The 21,924-nt window shown below is 35.4% G+C and overlaps 1 protein-coding gene across 2 annotated transcripts in view; it reads right to left on the reverse strand.

Moving 5' to 3' along the window:
- Positions 1-10,829: 10,829 nt before the first annotated feature.
- The window catches only part of DCDC1 (doublecortin domain containing 1), a 57,650-nt gene continuing 46,555 nt past the window's right edge, over positions 10,830-21,924 (reverse strand). The window contains exons 3-4 of one of the 2 annotated variants that reach the window (XM_085579583.1): positions 12,679-12,711; positions 10,830-12,556 (exon numbers count right to left, since the gene is read on the reverse strand). In XM_085579583.1, coding sequence (XP_085435709.1) covers positions 12,518-12,556; positions 12,679-12,711 — 72 coding nt within the window. In that variant the 3' untranslated portion in view covers positions 10,830-12,517. Of the gene's footprint in view, positions 12,557-12,678; positions 12,712-17,182 lie in introns of those variants that run through there. The other variant, XM_085579584.1, reaches the window with a different exon arrangement.

Below are 21,924 nucleotides of genomic sequence, written 5' to 3' on the forward strand. Positions count from 1 at the left end.
TGCAGACATGAGCTCATGTCTTGGCATTCCAGAGAAGCCCTGGCCCTTCTCACACTCCAGCCTGTGAGAGCAGGCTCGGGAGGATTACAGGGGCTGTGCTGCACAGCACTTATGACAGGAATGCTCTGGGAGCCCTGCTCTTCCTTTATCTCCCTCTTTCCTGACCACACCAAACGCTGCTCCACCTGTGCGATGGTTTAATTGTGGATGATCTAATTAGAGTCAGTCTGCACACACACAATGCTCAATTCAGCAGGATTTGGGATGAAGAGCAGGTGTGTCTGTGCTGGGGAAGTGGTTAGACAAGAATTTACTGGGGGCTGGAGGGAAGGAGGGGAATGCACAGTAAAATAAACTTTTTACCTTTTTTGTAACAGACTGAGAAATAGCTATGAACCAGACAGCAATGGGATAATGAGCAGTCATAAATCAGACATCAAGTTTGCCCCAAAATCCAATAAATAAGCATCCAATAAATTAGCAACTCTGCTCACATTTCCTCATCCACCCACCCACCTTTATTTTATTATTAAGCAATTGACCCTGTGAGGTGTTAGCTACCTGAATAATCCTTATTACATGAGTTTTCTTCATTTTCTATAGAAAAAAATCTCAAGAGAAAAACATTTTGAAAACACACATGTTGAGATTTCTTGTTGCAACATACAAGTCTGATAGAAGACATTTTTATAACTGGATATATTTTCAATAGATTTAGAAAAAAAATTAATTGAAATACAGTGATTGAACGTGAGCATGCACATGATGTTTTAAACAAAAGCTATTCAAACCCTATTCCTACTGAAGTCAATAGCAGGGTTCTATTGTGAGCCATAAATAAGTCCAAAAACGTTGTGCTGATGTTTGTGTAAAATACATTTGATTCAATTTGGGATTCTTGTTCATAATGTGAAGTATTTTGCAGCATATTACAATGTCCCTATCATAAATACCTCATAAATAAGAGATTACAATCCTAAACCAAAACAAAATCATAAATGTTTTTTGATGGTGGGTTTTTCTTGTTGATTACTTCAAGTCTTCTGAAGACTAAATGTTCACAGAAACTAAATGTTCACAGAAACAAAAAAAAACAAACAAAAGTTTCCTACCTGCTGAAGTTACCTGCTGGCAGGTAATCTCCTTGTACAGTTTTGAGATTAGAAGTCTTCCCCTGACGAAAAAAAAAAAAATTAAAAAAAAAAATTTGATAGAGAGTGTTAAATTTTTTGTAAGAATATTCACTCCACACTCAAACCAGGCATAACACACAGGTACACTGAGATAATCTCAAAATTAAAAAAATAACTATAGGCTTTTTTTCTTACTGATTCATTCAGGAAAACATAAATGTTAAAAATCTAGGTGTGTATTGGTGGGTAAATATTTTAGCTTCAGCCAACATTTCATTCTGAATATCTATAAAGGTTGAACTCAATTATGGATTTTGTTATTTGCAACAAATATCCAAATATGAGTGTATAAGTCTAATTTCCAGTCTATGTTGCTACGTAGCTGCCACAATCCCATGAAGAAATAATGCAAACAAAATAACCAGATATTTAACTTGCAACATAACATCTGCACTCTCTATTCCTCAGATGTTCCCAGGCTTGTTCTGATAGGCACTGTCACAGATTTCCTTATTCTCTCTGAAAAGTTTCTGAAAGAAAACACAAAAACTGAGCACCTGTGATTGATTTAACTCTGAGGAAGACCTCATATCATAAATATTTCACTCCCTGTGACATCTTGGCTAGAGCATTATGGTCAGAAATGAGGAGCTTATCTCAATTTTCTGATGGTTCACCACCTGCTTTCTGGAGACTTCACCAGAAACAGTTGTCAAACAACACTGCCACGTTCTGACCTGCATAAAAACTTATCTTCTCCAGTCAAGAAATGCAGCTTTTCCTTCAAAACAAAGCCTGAAATAACTACATTTTGTGACACAGCAAAATGCCATTATACCAAAAGGAAAAAATCTGCTTTTAGTCATAGGCTTTCTTGGAACAGATAGATCATATAGCAAGTTGGTTTCCTGAGGGTAACAAAGAATTTTGTAGGTGCATAAATAATGCCCAGTATTCAGTACAATAGTTTGCAATAGGAAACTATTAATATCTAATACTTGGATATTCTCTCTGTGGAAGATTGAAGAGAGCAAAATAAGACATAAGCTCTGCTGTTATGCAGAGCTTAAGAATTACAGAAATAAGAATTTGAGTGCTCACTACAGCAATTAAACTCCTGAAAGAACAAAAGTCAGGCTAGGCGGAAAGTTAAGACAGCAAATTACAAAACTGCTTCCACAATGCCCATAAAGTTGACCTAAACCCAGAAAAATGTTTCTGTTCTCTTCCCTTGAGCTTGATAAATCCCATAGCAGAAATCCAGTACTGTTATAAGCACTGCAGAGCAAACCTTGCTTTGTAAAATTCACCCTGAATTATTTTAGCTCTCCCACATCTATCCACTGGTTAAAGGGAATAGGCATACCCACATCTAAAGTGCTATTGATCAAAGAATTTCATAGAATATCTCTCTGTCAATGGAAGGGTGATTATAGGACAGGTTAATAGACTGTATTTTCCCAGATGTATTAAGATGTTTGAGGAATACCACAAAACTTCAAGCAGTTCTTTAAATGTTCTGGGAAAACATGTGGGGTAGTACTCTTTAATTTCATAGCATTTAACTTCCAAAAAGAAATTTAGGTGTGTATATATATACACACACACACACACACACACACATATATACATATATATACATATATGTATGTATATGTCCTGCTCACTGACTTTTAAACTAGTTAGTGAAATGAATTGACAACTGTTATGTATTGTAACAGCTTCAAGTGAAAAAGTATTACAAACTCTCTCTAAGCTCTTCTCCTAAATTATTTCTATAAATGTCTCCCATGCAAAACCACAACAGGAAGGCAGCATAATTTTGAAAAAATTCACCTCAGAGTTCATATGATGTTACCGAACAGAAGCCAAGATATTTTTAACCAAGTTATGAGATCATATTGATATTGAAACATCCTCTGGATACAAATCCTGCAATGGTTTGGTGGTTGTGGGACACCCTGGTTTAAAGCTACAGCTACACAAGATCCCTGCTTTACCTGTAAGGGTGGAGGATTTCAGGAGATGACTCCAGAGCTTTGGACACCTCCTTGAAATTCATCATTGTGATGCCTCAGGTTTAGCTTTTCTATTTTTCACATTCTGTGCTGCTTTAGTGTGCACTTCTGAGCTTCCCATGGGGGGATGCTGAGCTCTCTGCACAGAGCAGGGACACAAAACAATTCCTGCTCCAGCTGGGCACCAAGGACAAATGATCCAAATCTCAGCCCAGGAGCACAAACACCGTGGGCTGGAGAGAGAAAAACAAGCAGGATGGGGCTGCCTGGGCTGAAGCTGGAATGGGACAATGAACTCCAAGGTGCCAATGGAGCAGAACTGATCCCAGGTAGAGCCCCGGGAGCGCTCGTGCATTTTGGGACCATTTTGGGTCATTTGGGTGCAGCCCTGGCTGGGCTCTGGTGCTGCCCAAGGTGGATCCATGGAGGAGATCCTTTGAATCAATCCCTGCTTTATTCTTTAGCTCTGTCCAGCCTCTGCTCTAGGCCAGCCTTCCCAAGGGATCAACTCAACCTCCTCACCTGAGCAGTTAAATTGCAATAATTGCAGGAGGAGCTGAGGTTGCTGTCACACCTCTCAGATTTCTCCTCACAAACCTACAGGACTATGGAATTTACTGTTCCAGCTTGGGGAGGACCCACAATTCAAATGTGTAACTTCTATACAGAAATTAATTTCTAATATAGATACACGTTTATGTTTTTATGTCTCGAGAGAAAAAGAGGCAAAACCATGATTAAGAGTAGCAAATGCAAGGAAAAAACAGTTTTCTTCCTCCTTTATCTTGCATTTTATAGGTAATCACATAAATCACCAATAATTATACACTTAGAATGATCTTTAATAACTGGAAAAAATGCATTCATTACTTCCACAATTTGTAATTTGCAATCTCTGGATTCACAGAAAAATGACATAAATTCAAATTAAAAAACAAAATCAGAGTTCTTTAACTTCCAGAGAAGTTATATGTATTAGCTACACATTTCTTTAATGATGTTTAACACATAATCTTCCAGTTATCATGAAAATATTTTCAATATTTTTATACATGTATCAGGCCATATTTTTATTATAAGAATATATAAAAAATAAGAAAGAATATATAATATAGATACATGAGAATATATTTTATATATATAATATATATGATATATGTTATATATAATATATATTTATATAATAGATTTTTTTATATATATATTCTTGAAGAATTTGGAAAGGACAAGAGAATGTCTCAAATCAAGGAAGAATACAAGAGATCTAAATACAGAGAAAATTATTACTGCCATGCTTTGAAATATCAAGCTTACCCTACATGACCTTAGAACAAACTAAAGGAGCCTTTCAGTGGGCAATATTTATATCTGACAGACACAGTAACCACCTAGCTCCAGTTTAGAATTCACATTCTTGTAAGTGGAGCTGATCATGTTAACTGGGTGATCATCACCATCCCAATGTTCCATTCTGTAAAATTCTAGGAAATGCTAATGGAATTGGCCTCCAGGAAGGGCTAACATCAGCAGGCTGCTCAAAGGAGGGGCACTTACCAAAAAAAAAACAGCCCAAATATTCTCAAAACTTTTGGCTGCGGAACTTTCAGGTTTCAAGATTGCAGTCGTACCAGTCACAGCTCAGTTATATAATTTAAGCATAGGAACACAATTAAGGAGTTATTTTTTACTATGGAAAAATAAGACTGATTCTTATTTGAAAATGTGAGCTTTACATTTACAAACACAAAATACTGGGACACAGAATGCTTGAACTGATGCCTCCAGCTGTCTCCATTTGTGTTCCTAAATTCATTTCTCATGAGTAATTGTGCATCTAACTCAAAGAAAATTAGATTACATATGCCATTAGTTTTAATGGCTCAGGAGAAATAACTGGCGTAGATTGTGCATGGCAGCTAAGGAGTTATAGCTGTGTATTGTGTGGGCAATCACATGATTTCACTGCAGAGGGAAGACACCAAACACACAAAACATATTCACACGCAACCAAGTTCACACCAGCAAGGCAGCCATGAAGTCCTGAATTGCATGAGATTTTTCAATTTTATTTACTCTGCCTTTTTATTTTAAAGGACACCGTAACACATATTGAAGGGAAACCTTTTCCAATGGCTGGAACAGATTCTTCTTCTTTATTACTAGGTTATTATGCCTTATTCTATTCCTTTATAAGTAAAATATATCAATCAAGGAAACACAAAACTAGATTCCTGCACATCAAAAAGAATATGAACATTGCTGCACAGTCATCAACCCAACCAGCCCAGCTGTCTCTGGCTCTGACCCTTGCCACAAAACCAAGGTAACAGGACTCCAGGAGAACTTGCAAAAATGAGTTCTGGAATTTCATCAGAAGGAAAAAAGAATGTAATTAGCCTTGTGTTGGAATCCTGTTTTTTATCTATCTTATGCATGGCTTTTTTGATAATGTTTTATTTTTATCTTAATTGCACCACTGTTTGTTATTTTTCGTTTAAATAAAATATCTACTCTTTTTGAATACAAAGCTTTAAGCCTTGTTTTTACTGTGGCTTTCTTTCCGAAGCCTGTGGAAAGAACAAAAAAGAAGTTTTGGATGGTGGTGCTAACATAACAGCATTGCAGTACTTTGCTATCATTTTCTTTCCTAATTTTATACAGTGTCAAAGTTGACTTCCTTCCATTAAACTCCTTTACTTCAGCCTATAGGGATTCCTAGATGATTTTATTGATTTTTGAGTTAGTAATCCTTAAATTGTAAAAAGAATGCCAATGATTCTTTCCATGTGAATCGCCTTTTCTATTAATGTTATGATAATGTTAATTTCATTTGTTATGATCATATCAATTTCCTTTCCGTAGGTTTTTTTGGACTTCTGTGTTGAATGTCCAGCCTTAAACATATTCAAAAATTTTATATCACTTGTGAATTTTTCTTTTTCAGGATGATTTGTGTAATTTTTTGTAAATATGAGCAGACATAGAAATAAATTTTTAGCATACAATAAGGGAGTAATGCTGAACTTAAATACTTGTTTTTGCAAGTATCTGCACTGATGCACACATGCAAACACAGACCCCAAACAGTGCCAAAAGCAATGCAGAACTTTAGGGTATAACTCTAACTTTTTACCATTTTAAAATCATTTCCTCGCCTGTTTCCTCAGTTCTCTCAAACATGTTTTCTGTGGAACTTATAGGAGAAAATACAGGAGAATGTATATTTTAGGTATTAGAGTTATTTCAGGACTCTGCACCATTGGATACTGAACACGAAAATACAGTGGGTACTCTTCCATGAGATTGATTTTCTTATAGCAAAAAAAAAAATGAAGATAATATAAATATTACTTATGGTGAGATCTGGCAGAGTAGTTTGTAACATCTGCTTTTACGTGATGTGTTTATTAAAGTTAATATAACTTTTCAAATGAGTAGTCTAAAGTAATAGTTTAACTTTGATGTAAAATTTCTCCTGGGGAAAAAAAAAATCAAAAAAACTACCATCATTTAAAGATTTTTCTCAGAACATTTTGACAATTTTTCTTCAGTTAAATATGGCCATTATAGTAGAAGGAATATTTTCCTGAAGTTCCTTTGTGGTGTTTTTGTTCCTTATGTAGCAGGTCATTCCATTAGGTAACCCTCCAAGTGACCCAAAGGAGATATATTAAAATCTAGTAATACAATACCCCTGGACTATTTTACATAATAAGAATTTTTTTCCAACTCCCAGATGTTGCTAAAGGACAGAAAAAAAAAAAGACCTGTAAAATTCTTCATCATGAATCTTTTTTTTTCCTGCAAATCCCTTTTTTCCTCCCTTTCAAAAGCAATTCTGAATAGAGGTAAAAGAAGACAAAACTTGACCTTTTGTGATCCCAGCATTAATAGGTCTGTTCATAATTCAATCTGTGTGTGTGTAGAAGCATCCATGTGGAAACATGCAGGCCTGAGAGACATAAAGCCTTTCCCTTTAAACATTATCTGACCCTATGAGTCTTATTCACAAAAGAAGGCTTACGTACGCATAAGTTGAAAAAAAATGCATGCTTCCATTGTGCCCCAGAGAGCCTACACATTTTACTCCCCATTCTCCAGGAAAACTCATCATGGAAGTGACACTTGTACAGGAGCTGGGCAAGGGAATGGTAAAAGAGCACAACGTAGCAAAAAAAAAAAAACAAAAAAAACAAAAAAAACAAGCCAGCACATGCAAAGGATAAACTTCCTTTCTCATTAAAAATATAGAAGGGTCACCTCCTCTGCTGGCATGTGAGAAGGTGAGGGCACGGATGTGAGAGGAATTTGCAGCCTTGCAAAGCTCCACCTGAGGAAAGCAGCCTGCTTTTCTTGCTACTCTAAAATTTTTTATTTCCTCCCTCCATAACCTGTGCTCGCCAAGGTGAGGGATGCCTGTGTCACTTGTAACTGTGTCACTGTAGGACACGTGAAAGCAAATGTGAGCCACCTGCTATTTGCAAGGTAAAGAAGAAGGTTTATTCCTTGACTCCAACTTTTATACTTTCCCAAAGGTGACATTGGATTGGAGAGTGAATGTGCCACCTCTCCAAAGACATTGGACAAACCACTAGTACATCAAGTTTCTCCACCCCCATGAAGGAATGCAAAACAATATGTTGTTTATATAAATTGTGTGGGGAAAGTTTTCTAACAGAATGTAAACTCAGAAGGCTTTAGAAAATCTTAAGAATCAGGGCGACATACCTGCACTGATGAATATTTATAATAGCACGTTTCTAATTTCACAGATTCTAATGCTGATAATGATTCTACACTGGTTCCAAGGCAATCCTGCAAGGTATCCACAGTCTGGGGATGCTGCTGTAAATCCCCAGCAATCAGGAGTTTCAGGTATTTGTGTTAGGTCAGTACATGGAGTCCATCTGCTATTGCCAGCATCCATTCATGGCTCTCCTGTTTAGTTTGGCTCTGCAGAGTCAGCTGTCAGTTTTAATGCTCAGTTACCCTGAGCCCCCTCGTGTTATCAGAGAGGGCTCTGAACCTGCCAATTGCAGCCTGGGCCAGGGGCAGGAGGCACACGATTGTCAGAACAGCAATAAGAGTCTACAGTGAGTGAAACAAATCCTCAGCTTCTGCGGAGCAGCCAAGCTTCAGCAGCTGCACTATTGATTTATACCACGAGCTGAGCTCAGCAGCTGTAATTATTTTCTAAACAAGGCAAAACAAACACCATTGGGAATCATGGGGAAGACTTTTCTTAATGAGCAATGAGTGAAGTCATGATGATATTCTCACCATTTTCCAGCATTTTCCCTCCCAGTAGAGGATAAAAACTGTCCAGATTTCGACAATCACATCGTGCATCTATCTGCATTTTCGTGTGCCCAAATAGTTTAAAAAAACAGCTTTAACAGCACTCAGCTTCTAGAATATCACAGGAGAAATGCTAAGGGATGAAAGAAATGGATTTTCTTGGCCCTTCATTGCTTTCATTGTAAAAAAAAAAACCCAATACAATGTCCCTAGGTAATCAGAAACCAGAAAAAAACCATCAAAAGTAAGGCTGCAATGGTGCCACAATTATTTACCATAGGTTCTAATGTTCAAATTCAGCACCTTTGTAAAATGAAAACCCTTTAATATGAAAAATTATGAACAAAGGTTTTCATATGTAAACCTTTAATATGAAAATCATATATCCCAGTGATACCAATTATGTTAACAACTGCTCATTGGTTAAATGTCTAAGTGGTTAGTGAATAAAAATCTAATCTGGCATTGATTAGATATATCTACATTTTATTGGAATACCTATGATAATTAATATGCCCTCTAGTGTGATACAATGCCTTCTGTTCAAATTATACTTACAGGAAACTACTGAGTTAGGAAAACTACAAAAAATGGGGACTATTTAAAGGTAAAGCATGATCATTTAACATGGAAATACTACAAAATTTGTATTCAGGCTAATACTAAATGACACTGAAATTAATAACCACATTGAAGGACACGTGAAATATTGATAACTGACATAATTATTCAAAAGGCAAAATTCTCTGAGCAATGGATGTCTTAATTCCAAAAAGAATCAGAGAGCTGTGAGTGCCTGTGGGATCTTATTTACAGGAAAATGGATATGGACTGAATGAACCAGCTGAACTTCTGGAACTAAAGAACAAGGTCATCTTTGGGGATAAAAAAAGCTGATGTTGTGAGAAGAAAGAAGAAGCAGAAAAGTTGTTAACAGACAAAGGGGTGTTAACCTGAGCACTTACAGCATCTACCAGTTAGATTAATAAAAAGACGTGTGTTTGCCTCGTGGACAAAGCAGAGCTGCCAGTCAAGAGATGCATGGGGAAAGCAGAGCTATTATTGTTGCTGTTAGTAATGAAGATATGGGATTATTTTTGGGTTTGGAATGTTTTATTGCTCAGATAAACATTAGTCTTAGAGATTGTGAGATTTTAAAGGAGTGAACTGTTGGCTATAGCTTAAGAGTAGTCACAAGTTTCTTTGTTACGAGGTAATTTATAACTTTCTAATTTAAGAAACAGTTGCTATAGGGGTTATTTTGGTTTTAATTTATTGTTTTTATTTACTTCTGCTGTACTGCAGATACTTTAATGGGATTCTAAGTCACAGGCACACATGTTTCTATTATAACTTTTAAACACTTGGTTATTCTATATAGCTATACTCTTACATTATAAACTCTTCACTATCTTTTTAATACAGTTTCTCATTTAAGGTATATTTTTATTTATAACTATAAAAACATAAGTTTATGATTTCTCTGCTTAGTGTCTATATACAGTATTTTTATATCAATCTAAGCTTCTAAGTCTGCAGATTAAATCTTTTTGTGTCTGTGGAAATTTCTGGTTTTTTGATTCTCACATGGAGCTACCAATCAAACAATGTGTGGCTGTGTAGAACAAGGTAAGAAATAAATATAAACAATGTTTACAAGCACAGAAAGCCTGAAATTCTCAGCAGCCAGGGCTCCTTCCTGCGGAGTGCCACATGCAGCTTTTCCTCAAACACCTCTGGGATGAAATTCCTCCTAAAAGAATTCCAAGGGATGTGTGACCCCTACAAGGTGCCTGGGCACTGCTGGTGCAGAACCTGGCACCACCTCCATGGTTTTTGGCTTGCCAGAAGTCTTTGGAGGAGAGTTAAAACACCCTGCTCAAGTTAATGAATGACCTGAATGGCATCTGGATGTCATTCCCAACATCAGAATTCATCAAATGAACTCGTGTATGTGGGTTATCAATTTACAAGCTGCAAAGAGAAAATTTGGTGTCTCGAAATGAATAATATTTATTGGAATATCTAACAATAACATTTACTGAAAATAAATATTAAGAATATATTTTTATATTAATAGGAAAATAAAGAATAATTAACATATAATTATATATTTATATTTATTGTAAGATCTAATATTATTTATCTTATATATAAGTTATTATTAATTATTAATATATATAATATAATATGCGTAACAAATTATATATAATTTAATATATATTATATATTTTATATGTTATATATATCATATATCATATATCATATATCATATATCATATGTATTCTATATAAGTGATTGCTAATTATTAATATTTAAATATTATATTAATATCTTTAATTTAAGATCTAATAATATTATTTATTTTAATTATATTAAACATATATTGATATAGAGATGATAATTTATTATTAATATATATTATAAATAAAATTTATTGGAAAATCTAGAAACAAAAAATGTTGTTAATATTTTGCCCACAATACATATTTCTCTCATCAGGTACATGAATTTCTTTGCTCTGTTTTTATTTTCATGGCCTTCTAAACATTTTAAGGATGGTTCAGGTTTTGGTTTTGGTAATGATAAATTGTGTTTGTCTTCTACTTGCATATTTCTGCTAATAAGTGGCAGTCATTAAAAACTTATTGTTTTGGTACACTCCTTTTAACAGGAAGAGATACAATTGCTAAGTACATGGAACTGGAAAAGCAATTCATGCTGACCTCAGGCAGGTAATTCAGAATTTCTGCCAAAGAAATGAGATCAGGACTGAGGTCTACATGTGATGTTTAGTGAGTCTGTTTTATTTAAGGAAAGTTTGATTTGTTAGAAATTAGTAAACAACAAGGAGAAGTATTATAACTGAGACAAGCTAATTTGAATTATAAGTTATTGGTGGAGAAGCAAGTTATCACTTATATAATTTTAGAAATATTTTTAATTATCCCAACAAATGGAATAATATTCATTAATATACACTTACAGGTAGAATTCTGATAAGAAGCATGTATTAATAATATCATATCTGAAGGGCTTATTTCTTTTTGCCATCAAGAAGCCTACTCTGAAATAATTCTTCACTTTTAACTGCCATCAATTTTGTATTAATATTTCATTTATAGAATATGCTGACATCTTCACAGCATGAGATATTGTAAGAAAAATGCTTGATTTAATAGCTTTTCATGACAATATTTCCTGCATGATCTTATTATTAGCTTACTGAATATTGACATGGTAAATTACATTTTTCCCTAAAAGAAAAGTGTAGTTTGATGTTTGTAATCAGAGCAGCAGCAAGGTCCTAACAAAAGCAAAAATCTGCTTAAATTCTCAACTGAATACTTTAGTATTCAGTATAACTAAATAAATAATATTTTGCTCTGTTGAAAAATCTCTTCTAAAAATTGGTTTACAAGCAAAAACTATCATATATTAAATAAAAACAAAGAAAATTTGAAGAAAACATCCCTTTTCTTTAGAAAGTTTCAGAATCAATAAAAAATATCACCTACCCAAACCCTTCTTGATTATCTCAGGAATAAACACTGCAGTCAGGGTGGTTCTCTCTCAGGGAAGGATGAATCCATCCTCTGCATGGGGTTGGATAACACTGAACAAATCCAGAACAACTAAATTGGAATATATTGAGTTTTTACCTCATTTCAAGGTTCCCATCCAGTCACCAATTGTTGTTTTTCTTTACCTTTTCCAAACACATGGGAAGAAAGTTGGCTGGCAGGGATAAGGAAGGAGAGAACACAATCTTTACTCCATGTTTTCACCAGGAAAATAAAGGCAGGGAAAATCTGCGCGAGTAAAAGGGTTGTGAATTTATTCCCATTCTGACACAGTGAGGGAAGAATGAAACTGCACTTACCAAAATTCTCTTTGGGGGCAGAATGAGTAGCTCTGCACTGCTTCTTACGCTGAGCTGGGAACTAGGTGCTATGGCTTCCTTTTTTAGCAGAGTTAGATATCAGAAAAAGTCAATCTGTGGTTGTTAAGCATGCATCCTAATGCCACCACTCAATTTTCTGATTATTTAATGGAGGTGATTTGAGCTAGGAGTCAACCTTTAATATAGTTTTACACAGAAAGGGCTGAAAAAGAGAAGAAAGTTAAAGGGTCCTTGTTGGACCACTCAATATGGAGCTAGGAAGACAAAGAAAGAACAAAATTGGGGGTGAAGTGCAAGAGTTGCGTTCAAAGAAAAAAGGCTTACCTTCAGAGACATTCCAGAATATGAATAATTGTTCTACAAAAAAAAATTGTCATAATGGTCAAAATTCATCACAAATACATTTACTGCAATAAGAACTGAAGTTTTCCCTACCAGCCAGTATTCTTTACAAGGCATTTGGTTGTTTCTGATAAGCAACATTATAGTCATTAATATAATAATAATAATAATAATAATAATAATAATAATAGAATAACTCACAAGCCAAGGAGAGACTAAATTCAAAATAGAGTCACATAAATATAGTACTGGAGACTTGTGTGATTATTATATTATATTATATTATATTATATTATATTATATTATATTATATTATATTATATTATATTATATTATTAATGATGAACTTATTGACTTTGCCTTACACAGCTTTTGCTCCATCTCTCTTCTCTCGCAGATAAATTACCCTTTGCATCTGTGGAGCACAACACCCCACAGTAAAAATGGAAATCTGAAGATTCAGAAATGTGGACCCTAAAATTATTTTTGGCAATTATTTTACTGGGTCATTAAGATGGAGACTGGTAGGAAATTGTCCATTTTTACATGGAGATCACAGTGAGCTTCAATGCCAAAAAATTAACTTTTCAGACCTTCAAATATAGTCTTTATGATCTTCTATTCTTTTTACTTGTCAACAAAATTGCTGTATATAATTCACTTAATTCCTCTGGCTTTAAACACAACTCTCCTGCTATCATTGAAAGAATATCTAATGAATTTTCCTTCTAAAAGCTAAAAGGAAACTCTATCTGAAGAATGCATAATAGCATGCTACAGACACATGAATTAAAAACACATAAGGAGCATTTTCATATAAACACATATGGCACTTTCTTACACATTTTCATAGAAGCATTTTTAAGTGCATTTGCTCTTTTTTTTTGCATCAAATAGAAAAATGATATTTTCTAAATGGTATTGGAGTTCCTTGGCATGCAATGTAATTACAAAAAAGCACTTTTCAGAATGAATAACCCAAAAACTTCTTATAACCTAAATAGATTTTCAAGTGGTGGAAAGCAGTGAAAGTTATTTTAAAGTGGTGAAAGCTATGCCGAAGTCATATGCAGTAGAGGTAAGGCTAAAAAGAAAATTAAGGCCATGCTAGTTTTGACAGCAGTCAATGGTTTTGTGTGGGTTGTTTGAAACTCCCAGTTTCCAGCTCCTTGAGGGCTTTAAATGCACTTTTTCTGTTTAAATGCTCTCGTGCCCTACCCATGGTGGGATTGGCCTCCCACCTGCGTTTTTCTCTCTGAACAGTGGCAGGATTTTGCCTTCCCAAGACACGTGTCAGTCAGGAGCAGCTAGGTTTGTTAAAGTTGTGGAGGAAAGGTAATGGATGCACACAAATATATAGAAAGGCTAAATTTAAAATACAAATTGCAAAGGAGCAAAGAGATGAAGATAGTCTGTCTTTTTGCTTCAACTATTTTGAATGTAGCATCAATTTGGAAATGTGCATGTGGGCTCCTTGTGTCTGTATATGTAGGCAGCCAAGAGCTCACACTTAGAGAAAATTTAGAGAAAATCATAAGCAAAAATTTGCCAAGATAAACCATAAAAATGTACAAAAATACTTCATCTTTCTTACCAAATTTCCTCTGCCTTTCTTCATGCCTTCTGAAATTGTTGTGCTAACTTTAGAATACAAAGAACACTATATTGGTCTTGAACATTTCAGCTTAATCATTATCTGTATAGCTCAGAGCAAAAGAATCACAAGCATCTAATATAAACGAACAATTATTAGCAGTTAATATAAATGATCAGTTATTGACTCCAACAAAAGCAGGATTTCATCTACTGTCCCAAAGTTTTAAGCCATTCAGCTAAAAAACAAGTGGCAAGTGAAACAAGTGGTAAATGAAACCTCTGGAAAGGCAGAGGGTCTCTGTCTGTGCTCAGCTTGATTGACACCAGTCCACCCACTGGACTTCAGCAATTACAGCTCTAAAGGAAACTAGCAGGACTGGGTAAGCTTTAAAGTAAATATAAAAGCTAAAGATGATTGCTGTTAGCACAGAAAAGCTTTTTTCCTGGCACGAGCTAAGTTGTATGGGACATGCCTTCCATTTGACAGAGAACATTGCTAAAACTCTGATTCTAAATATGAAAAAAACGCCTGGGCACTTGCAAAGGAGCCAAGGACTTTCCTATGACAAATTCTAAGAGCAAATTCTTAAAGATTTCAGAGCACAAAGACCTGCACTTTCATGCAGAAGTAAAAATAAAGTCAAATGTCTTCAAAGAAAAACAAAAGAAGAGTTTAAACCAAAAGATCTGATTTCAGTCACAGCTCCTTGAAATCACACACTGCATCCTTACTTCTCTGGAGTGGAAAAGAAGACACAAATCTAGTGCCCTGTTTTTTCAGCATGTGCTGAATTTTATTATTGTATCACTGCTGAATGGGACTGTATTGACTCAGTAATATTTAAACTCTTGGCTGCATTTCATAGAACATATATGTTTCTCCAGCCCAGTGAGTGTGACTTGCCCAACAAATTGGCATAAATATCTTCCAAAGACCAGGCTCTGACTGCCCTGTTGTGGTTCTGTGCACAACACCTGAAGCTGCAGGAGAGACAAAAGCCTGAATGCTCCACAGAGTTGCTGCTCCCAGATTTTCTGGAAGCCTGTGGTGTTGAAGGCTGGAGTTAGTGATTATTGTCACCACCAGAAATGAAGGGATGGGACTGTTTTTGGGCTAAGAATGATTTATTGCTCAGATAAACACCAGTCTCAGAGGCTGTGAGATTTTAGAGGAGCAAGAACAGGGCCATAGCTCAAAGTAGTCACAAGTTCTTTGTTACAAGGCAATACAGAACTTTCTAACCCAATAGACAGCTGCCACAGGGTGTATTTTGCTTTTCTAACCTAGCACCTTTATTTAATTTTGCTGCACTGCAGATACTTTTATCCAATGGGCTTTTAACTTACAGGCACACATATTATAACTTTTAAACTCCCAACCTACTGCATCCTATTCCATTACTACACTATAAACCCTTCACCATCTTACTCAATCCAGTTTCTTTACTTAAGGCATATTCTTTCTTACAACTAGAGAAGCACAAGTTTATTATTTTTCTGCTTTATGTCTGTGTATTGTATTTTTGCATCAAGCTTCTTCCAATACTGCAGATCAAGCCCTCCTGTGTCTGTGGAAGTTTCTGGTTTTCCCTCAATAAAATAAGCAAAAAAACCACCAAGTCCAACAGGCAGCAGAGCTGAGGATCTGTCCCAGGATGCTCAGGCACACAGGGGGAGGCACCACTCAATTGTCAGAGGGGATGACTCCAGATCACAGAAAACCCAGCGCAGCTCGGGGTCCTCACAAAAGGCTACAGAAGCTGCACAGAAGAAAAGCTCTTCCTTTTCCTCCCCCAGGCCTCCACAACCAGCTGAAAATGATGCTGCTCTGAGCTCCTGGTCTCCACCCCCAAGATAGATACATAGAGGTTAGAGATAACAGGACAGGGATTCCTTTCTGCAGCAAATTTCTGCTCTACACATTAATTTTTATGGAAAATACTCTTTGCTTTGCTTATACATCCTCAAAAATTATGCTAATATCTGGTGTTCATAGGAAAATGGATAAAAACAGAGAAATATAGTTAATTTTTCCCTTTGCAACTGCTTTTTTAAAATAAATTTTTGGTAATTCTTACTTGGTTCTAGCAAGGCTTAGTGAACATCTGAATATCATATTGTGATTTCCTAACTGTTATTTACTCGGAGAACCTCCAGGCTCTCTAATAATAATATTAAATCAAGTTAATATTATTAATTTTGTTAAGCAGCACTATCTGGGCAGTGAGGTGGGAACTGGTGACCTATCTGTGCTAACACTCCAAGACGAAGACAAATTATGTCAGGAAAAATACATTAAAGAAAAAAAAGATGTAAGTGTGATAAGAAAAAATATTTTTGGGGGAAACAAAGATTAAGAGTGAAAATAATGCAGATAGAAGAAATGCATACGCAAAAGTTAGAAAGAATGCAAATTAGTAAAATCAAGGTGTGATAAGACAAACTCAAATTAGAAGAAAAAACATTATCAAGATTCGAGGCCAACAGATTAGAAATTCACAATTTGCACTTTCCCAGTTTTCTTTTTTTATAGAAATAGAACCATAAAAACCCATGCAACCCAAACCCAACATTTTTTACATCTTGTGAGGAGCACAAAGAATATTCACATGTACACAAGGGCTGTGATAGCTCACTTCCCTCTAACTTCTCATTTCTACAGAACTAATGTGAAGCTGCAGCATAACTCGCATTTTACATTTTGTGTGCCATGGCAAACACAACTTCACAAATAAAAGAACCTGGGCAATCAGCAGCAGTGTGGCAATAGCTCCATGAATCCATTAAATTAAAATTTCTATGTGTTTGCAAAGTGCATTGGAAAACACCTTCAGCAACTTTTTAATGAGTCCCTGACTGCCTGTGATGTGTAACCAACAAATTGCAGGGCTCAGTAGAGCTCTGCAACCTTTCTTGGCAGTATTCAATTATTCCTGCAATGCAGCTATGGGGTATTTGCAGCATCTTTTTAAGTAATATGCCTTAGTCTTTAAGTTTATGAAAAAGAAAAAAATTACTTGTTTGCTTATTAAAGATAACCCATAGTAATTAAAGAATAATTATGTCTTATTTCTTTAAAATAAAATTATGTGTATATACATCTATGGAGAATTAACAGTATATACTGAGTACATAAACCCTCCCATAAGTTCTGTTCTGTATTACCAAAATATGCAAAAGTTAAAAGCTCAATTAATAGTTATTCAAATATTTGTTTCATTTGATTATTGATAGCAAAGTATCAGAATAACATGTTTATACATATTACTTTCAAAACTGGTGCCAAAAGGAATCATCTCAATAAAAAAAAATCATGCCTATTAATTTTTAGAAGTCATTATTTGTAACTAAACAGCTACTGTAAATACCTTTATAATAATTCTTTTTATTCAGATCAATATAAATAATACTGCTTAACCAAAATTCTCTGACACTGAACCTTCATATCTGTGTTGACAAGATTCTCCAATGGTTTGTTACCATACAAAAGAGTGGGACAAATTACTTATTTATATATACAAAACATGCTTATAAAGGCCAGCTGCAGGTATTTTTTGGAAAGTGCATTTTAATAAGGTCCTATTCAGTGGGGGAACAAATGGGGAAAAAGTAGTTTGCACTACAGAGTTTAGTGCAAGAGCTTTCTCTTTTTCTAACAACGAAATCAATCATTTGTCCAGACTGTGGGGAGTCAGAGTTAGTTACTGAAAAGAGCTCCATATATAAACAAGTCAATAACTCATTGTGTGTTATTGTTGGACTGAAGAAGTCTGCTTTCAAAAAGCTGCCCCTGCTTCTCTGAGAATGAATGTCACTGTATTCAGAGAGGGAGAGAGGGGCCTTTTGTTTCTAGCTATTGCTAGCTGCCATTTATGTATGGGAAAAGGGATGTGGCTGCTGGTTGTCCCAGGAAAGCCACAGCATCACCTCCAACAGCCCTGCCCCGCACTCTGCTTTTGTGGATGGACTTCTGGCAGGGAATTCACACGTCTCACCGAGCTCCTGGGACCTCGGGGAGGGAATTTTTGTGGATATTGTGGGCATTTCACAGAGATAAAGTGGCCAAAGGCTGGAGGAAATAACATCCTCAAGGGCTTTATTTTATCTGTGACAGTGGAAGAAATGTAATTAAACACTAAATAGAATTAACTCTCTCCCTATATATATAATAACTCACTCTATATATCATTAACTCTAAATATCATTAGCCCTAAGGTTCTCTGAGTAAATATCAGTTTAGGAACTCAAGAGCACATAAAGTGAGCTCACATAAGTGAGCTTTCACATATCTTTGTAATATTTCATGCTTTTTTCTTCAAAAGGGAATAAACCCATAGTTGCTGAATCATCTCAATTCCCAGCTGGGGGGAAAAAAGAATTTAAATCTTATTTTTGGTTTTATTTAAATGTTAGCTTTACCTAAGCTAAGCTTGGGGTGAGAACCCTTATCCTCCAGCCCAATCAGTTAAAATAATTGGAGGTCCTGCAAAGAGGAGTTACATTCATAGTCTAGGTTGGACTCGTCTTAGAAACTACAAGCTTCCCTAATTTTAAAGTAATTCCATTTCCATTTACAAGTAAGACTCAATGTATTCTTCACACTGATGCAGAAATCAAAATTTCTTTTCTGTTGAACCTAATGAAACCGGATAATAAAACCATAATCTTTGCATCATCCTGTGGAATTAGCACAGGTTCACACAGGAAATAAGCTTCATCCTTGTTCCAAAATATTTACAACACTTCCTTAGACTACAGAGCATTTCTAAAGTAATAAAGAAATGAAGAAACAGCAGGATTTTCCCACTAAAACCTCATGATGAACATTCAGTACATTTTAGAAGGCAGATCAATAGGGAAAGCCCAACAGGAAAAGCTCATCAATAGAGTTTCAGAGTGTAAAATCACGAGTGCACTGTAAAATCCCAGCTATTACACACATTGGCAGCTTGCAGCTGATCAGCTCTGTTGAGACCACTGCACTAATTCTGGATTTTGGGAGTTCAGTGCTCTCCAGGTATGTCTCTCTTGCCTTAGAGCCTCTGTGGGGCTACAGGCTCAGGTGGAGTACACTGTAAAGCTCACTTGTGGTTTGAAAATTGTAATTTTTAGTAGATTTTATCATCAGAATCAATTACATTTCTAGGTGTTCCTTTTGTCCCTTAAAGAGTAATGAAATTCTAAATATAAGGGAAAGCAAGTGACCTCCTGGGTGAAAATAATCCCTGAGGAACTCAGAGAAAATGCAGGAAGTGAATCTTATAAAACTAACAGCTTCTGAAGTTGAGGGTGAATTTTAAAGCTTTGTTCAAACCCAGAGTCACTGCAGTTCTTCTGAGTAAAACCACAGGGACTGGACTTACACCTCAGCAGTGCTCTGAGAAAAACATCTCTGCCCAGGAGGGCTGACAACCAAACACCAACTCAGGACTCAGAAACTCAGCCAGAGGCTGAGTTTGGGCTCTGAGCTGAGTTCACCTGCAGAGGTGAGAGGCAAGGAATAAAAGAATCTTCCATCAAGTCCAGCTATGCCCATTCCCCTTCCATTTTATTTATTTTGTGGATTTTGAGATGCTGTTGAGATCATGGATGCTCTGCAGGCCAAGGCACTTAAACAGGAGAAATCCTGAGCCAACACTTGAGTGAAGATCATGTGATTCTGACAAAATAAACCCAGTGTGGCTGAGCACATACATGGGGGAAAGAACTTAGGGATAGCAAACATTTAATCTCAAATACATCACACTTCAGAAAGAATTCCTGTATTAAAAAGCAATTAATTCACAGCTATGGAGGCTGACTGACAACAGTATAACCCAGCGTTTATGTCCCAGAAGATTTTTCAAACATGACAGTTTGGCAAAAAAAAGAATATTGTAAACTGGAGGAAAATATAGAAGCTGGCTGAATTAAAAAGGAATTAGTAAGTGCATACTACTTTAAAATTCCTGGAGACATGCCAAGTCTTTCTGAATTTGTAAGTTTGACAAAAACTAATTAATTAATAAAAATTTATTACAACTTTATACATATTACTCTAAAAACTGGTGCCAAAAGAAAATGTCTCAATAAAAAAATCATGCTTAATAATTTTTAATTGTCATTATTTGTTGCACAAGGAAATATATTGCATGATTAAGTGAAATTACTGTATTTAATGAAATGGCCAAGCAGTACTAAAAAAAAACCAACATAAACTCCATAACATGAGATAGACATTTAGGAAATACACCTACATAGATATTTAGATACATAAATATTTATGGAAAAAAAACAAACTTGGGGCAGAACTTTTAAAAATGTATTTACTTTGAATGGGAAAGATACTAATTGTCATTAAAGACATTTCAGATATGAAACCTGCCTGATGTAAATAGTTTCCTTTATTAAAATGGAAGGAAAATGAAAATACCATTTCAGTTACACAAACATTCTAAGTGCTGCTTCTTAATACTGTCAATTCTCACCACAGAGAAAAATTCAGATTATAATCCCCTTGTGGACAACAATCTGAGACTATTTATTTCCCTGTGACAAGAAAAAACATGCAAAGGTAAAGAAAAAGTTAAAAATTAGATATTAGGCAGAGATTGTTCAAGCACATAGCAATTAGTAATGAATGTTTCCCTTCTCTCTCTTGTTTCACCAAGAAAAGGGACAATAAAAAATATTATTTGTCATGACTGCTTTACTTGCCTTATTAAAATGCTAACTTATTAATTAACTGCTTAGGACAAGATCCACCTCTAACATATTTGTACTGCAGAGAATTATTTACAAAGAATGAAAAACACAGCCAGGTAGTGAAATAATAACTAAATGGTGGGGATAAGCAAAGCCTGGGTGGTGAAACTCAATCCCTGGTCCTCTTTTAGTTTTTGTTAGCAATTAGCAAATTGATGTCATTGAGTTTTAGCCTGCCCTACTCTTCTGTTTCCATGATTTTTTTGTATTCTAGGAGGAAGACACCAAATACCAAAGACAAAAGGCAATTTAAAAATGCATGGCTTGTTTTTATTGCCTCAGTATTGCAGTAACCTACAATAAACTGCAGGCTTTGGTGATGATTTCAGATTGAGCAGAATAATTATCAATATTTTGTATAAAACATCCAATGTTACTGAAATGGAATTACCCTTCTCTGAAAAGGAAATATTTGCCTCAATAAGGAGATTGATATTTCCCACTTAAAGACTTTCTCAGGTAAATCAAGCACCAAAGGCAGTGAATGATAATCATATGAAGGACTGAGATAGATTTAAATGAAGCAATAAGTCCTTGAGTCAAATCAGAGCTATTTTCATGGCCAAACACTTCTAGCTTTCTCTGCATGAGAGTGCCTTTTACAAATACAAATATTTTCAACTTGAGCAATTCAAAGCCAGATAATGCTTCAGAAAATTATGTTGGTGGTGAGGAAAAAAACCAAAAAAATCAGTGGGTTTAATTTCTGTATTTCCCACAGGTAATCTACCGTTTTATAGTAGAAATTTCTTATTTAAAAATTAAAGAAGAAACGTTGGGGGTTTTTTCCTTGTCCTGGCTCAACTTGATTTGACACATTTTATTTTTCTGTCTCATCAGTCTCATTACATGGTAATGACAATGGGAATATGCCAGCAGCTCACATCC

This window comes from Lonchura striata, chromosome 5 (assembly GCF_050655825.1).
Source record: "Lonchura striata isolate lonStrDom1 chromosome 5, ASM5065582v1, whole genome shotgun sequence".
Taxonomy (NCBI): domain Eukaryota; kingdom Metazoa; phylum Chordata; class Aves; order Passeriformes; family Estrildidae; genus Lonchura; species Lonchura striata.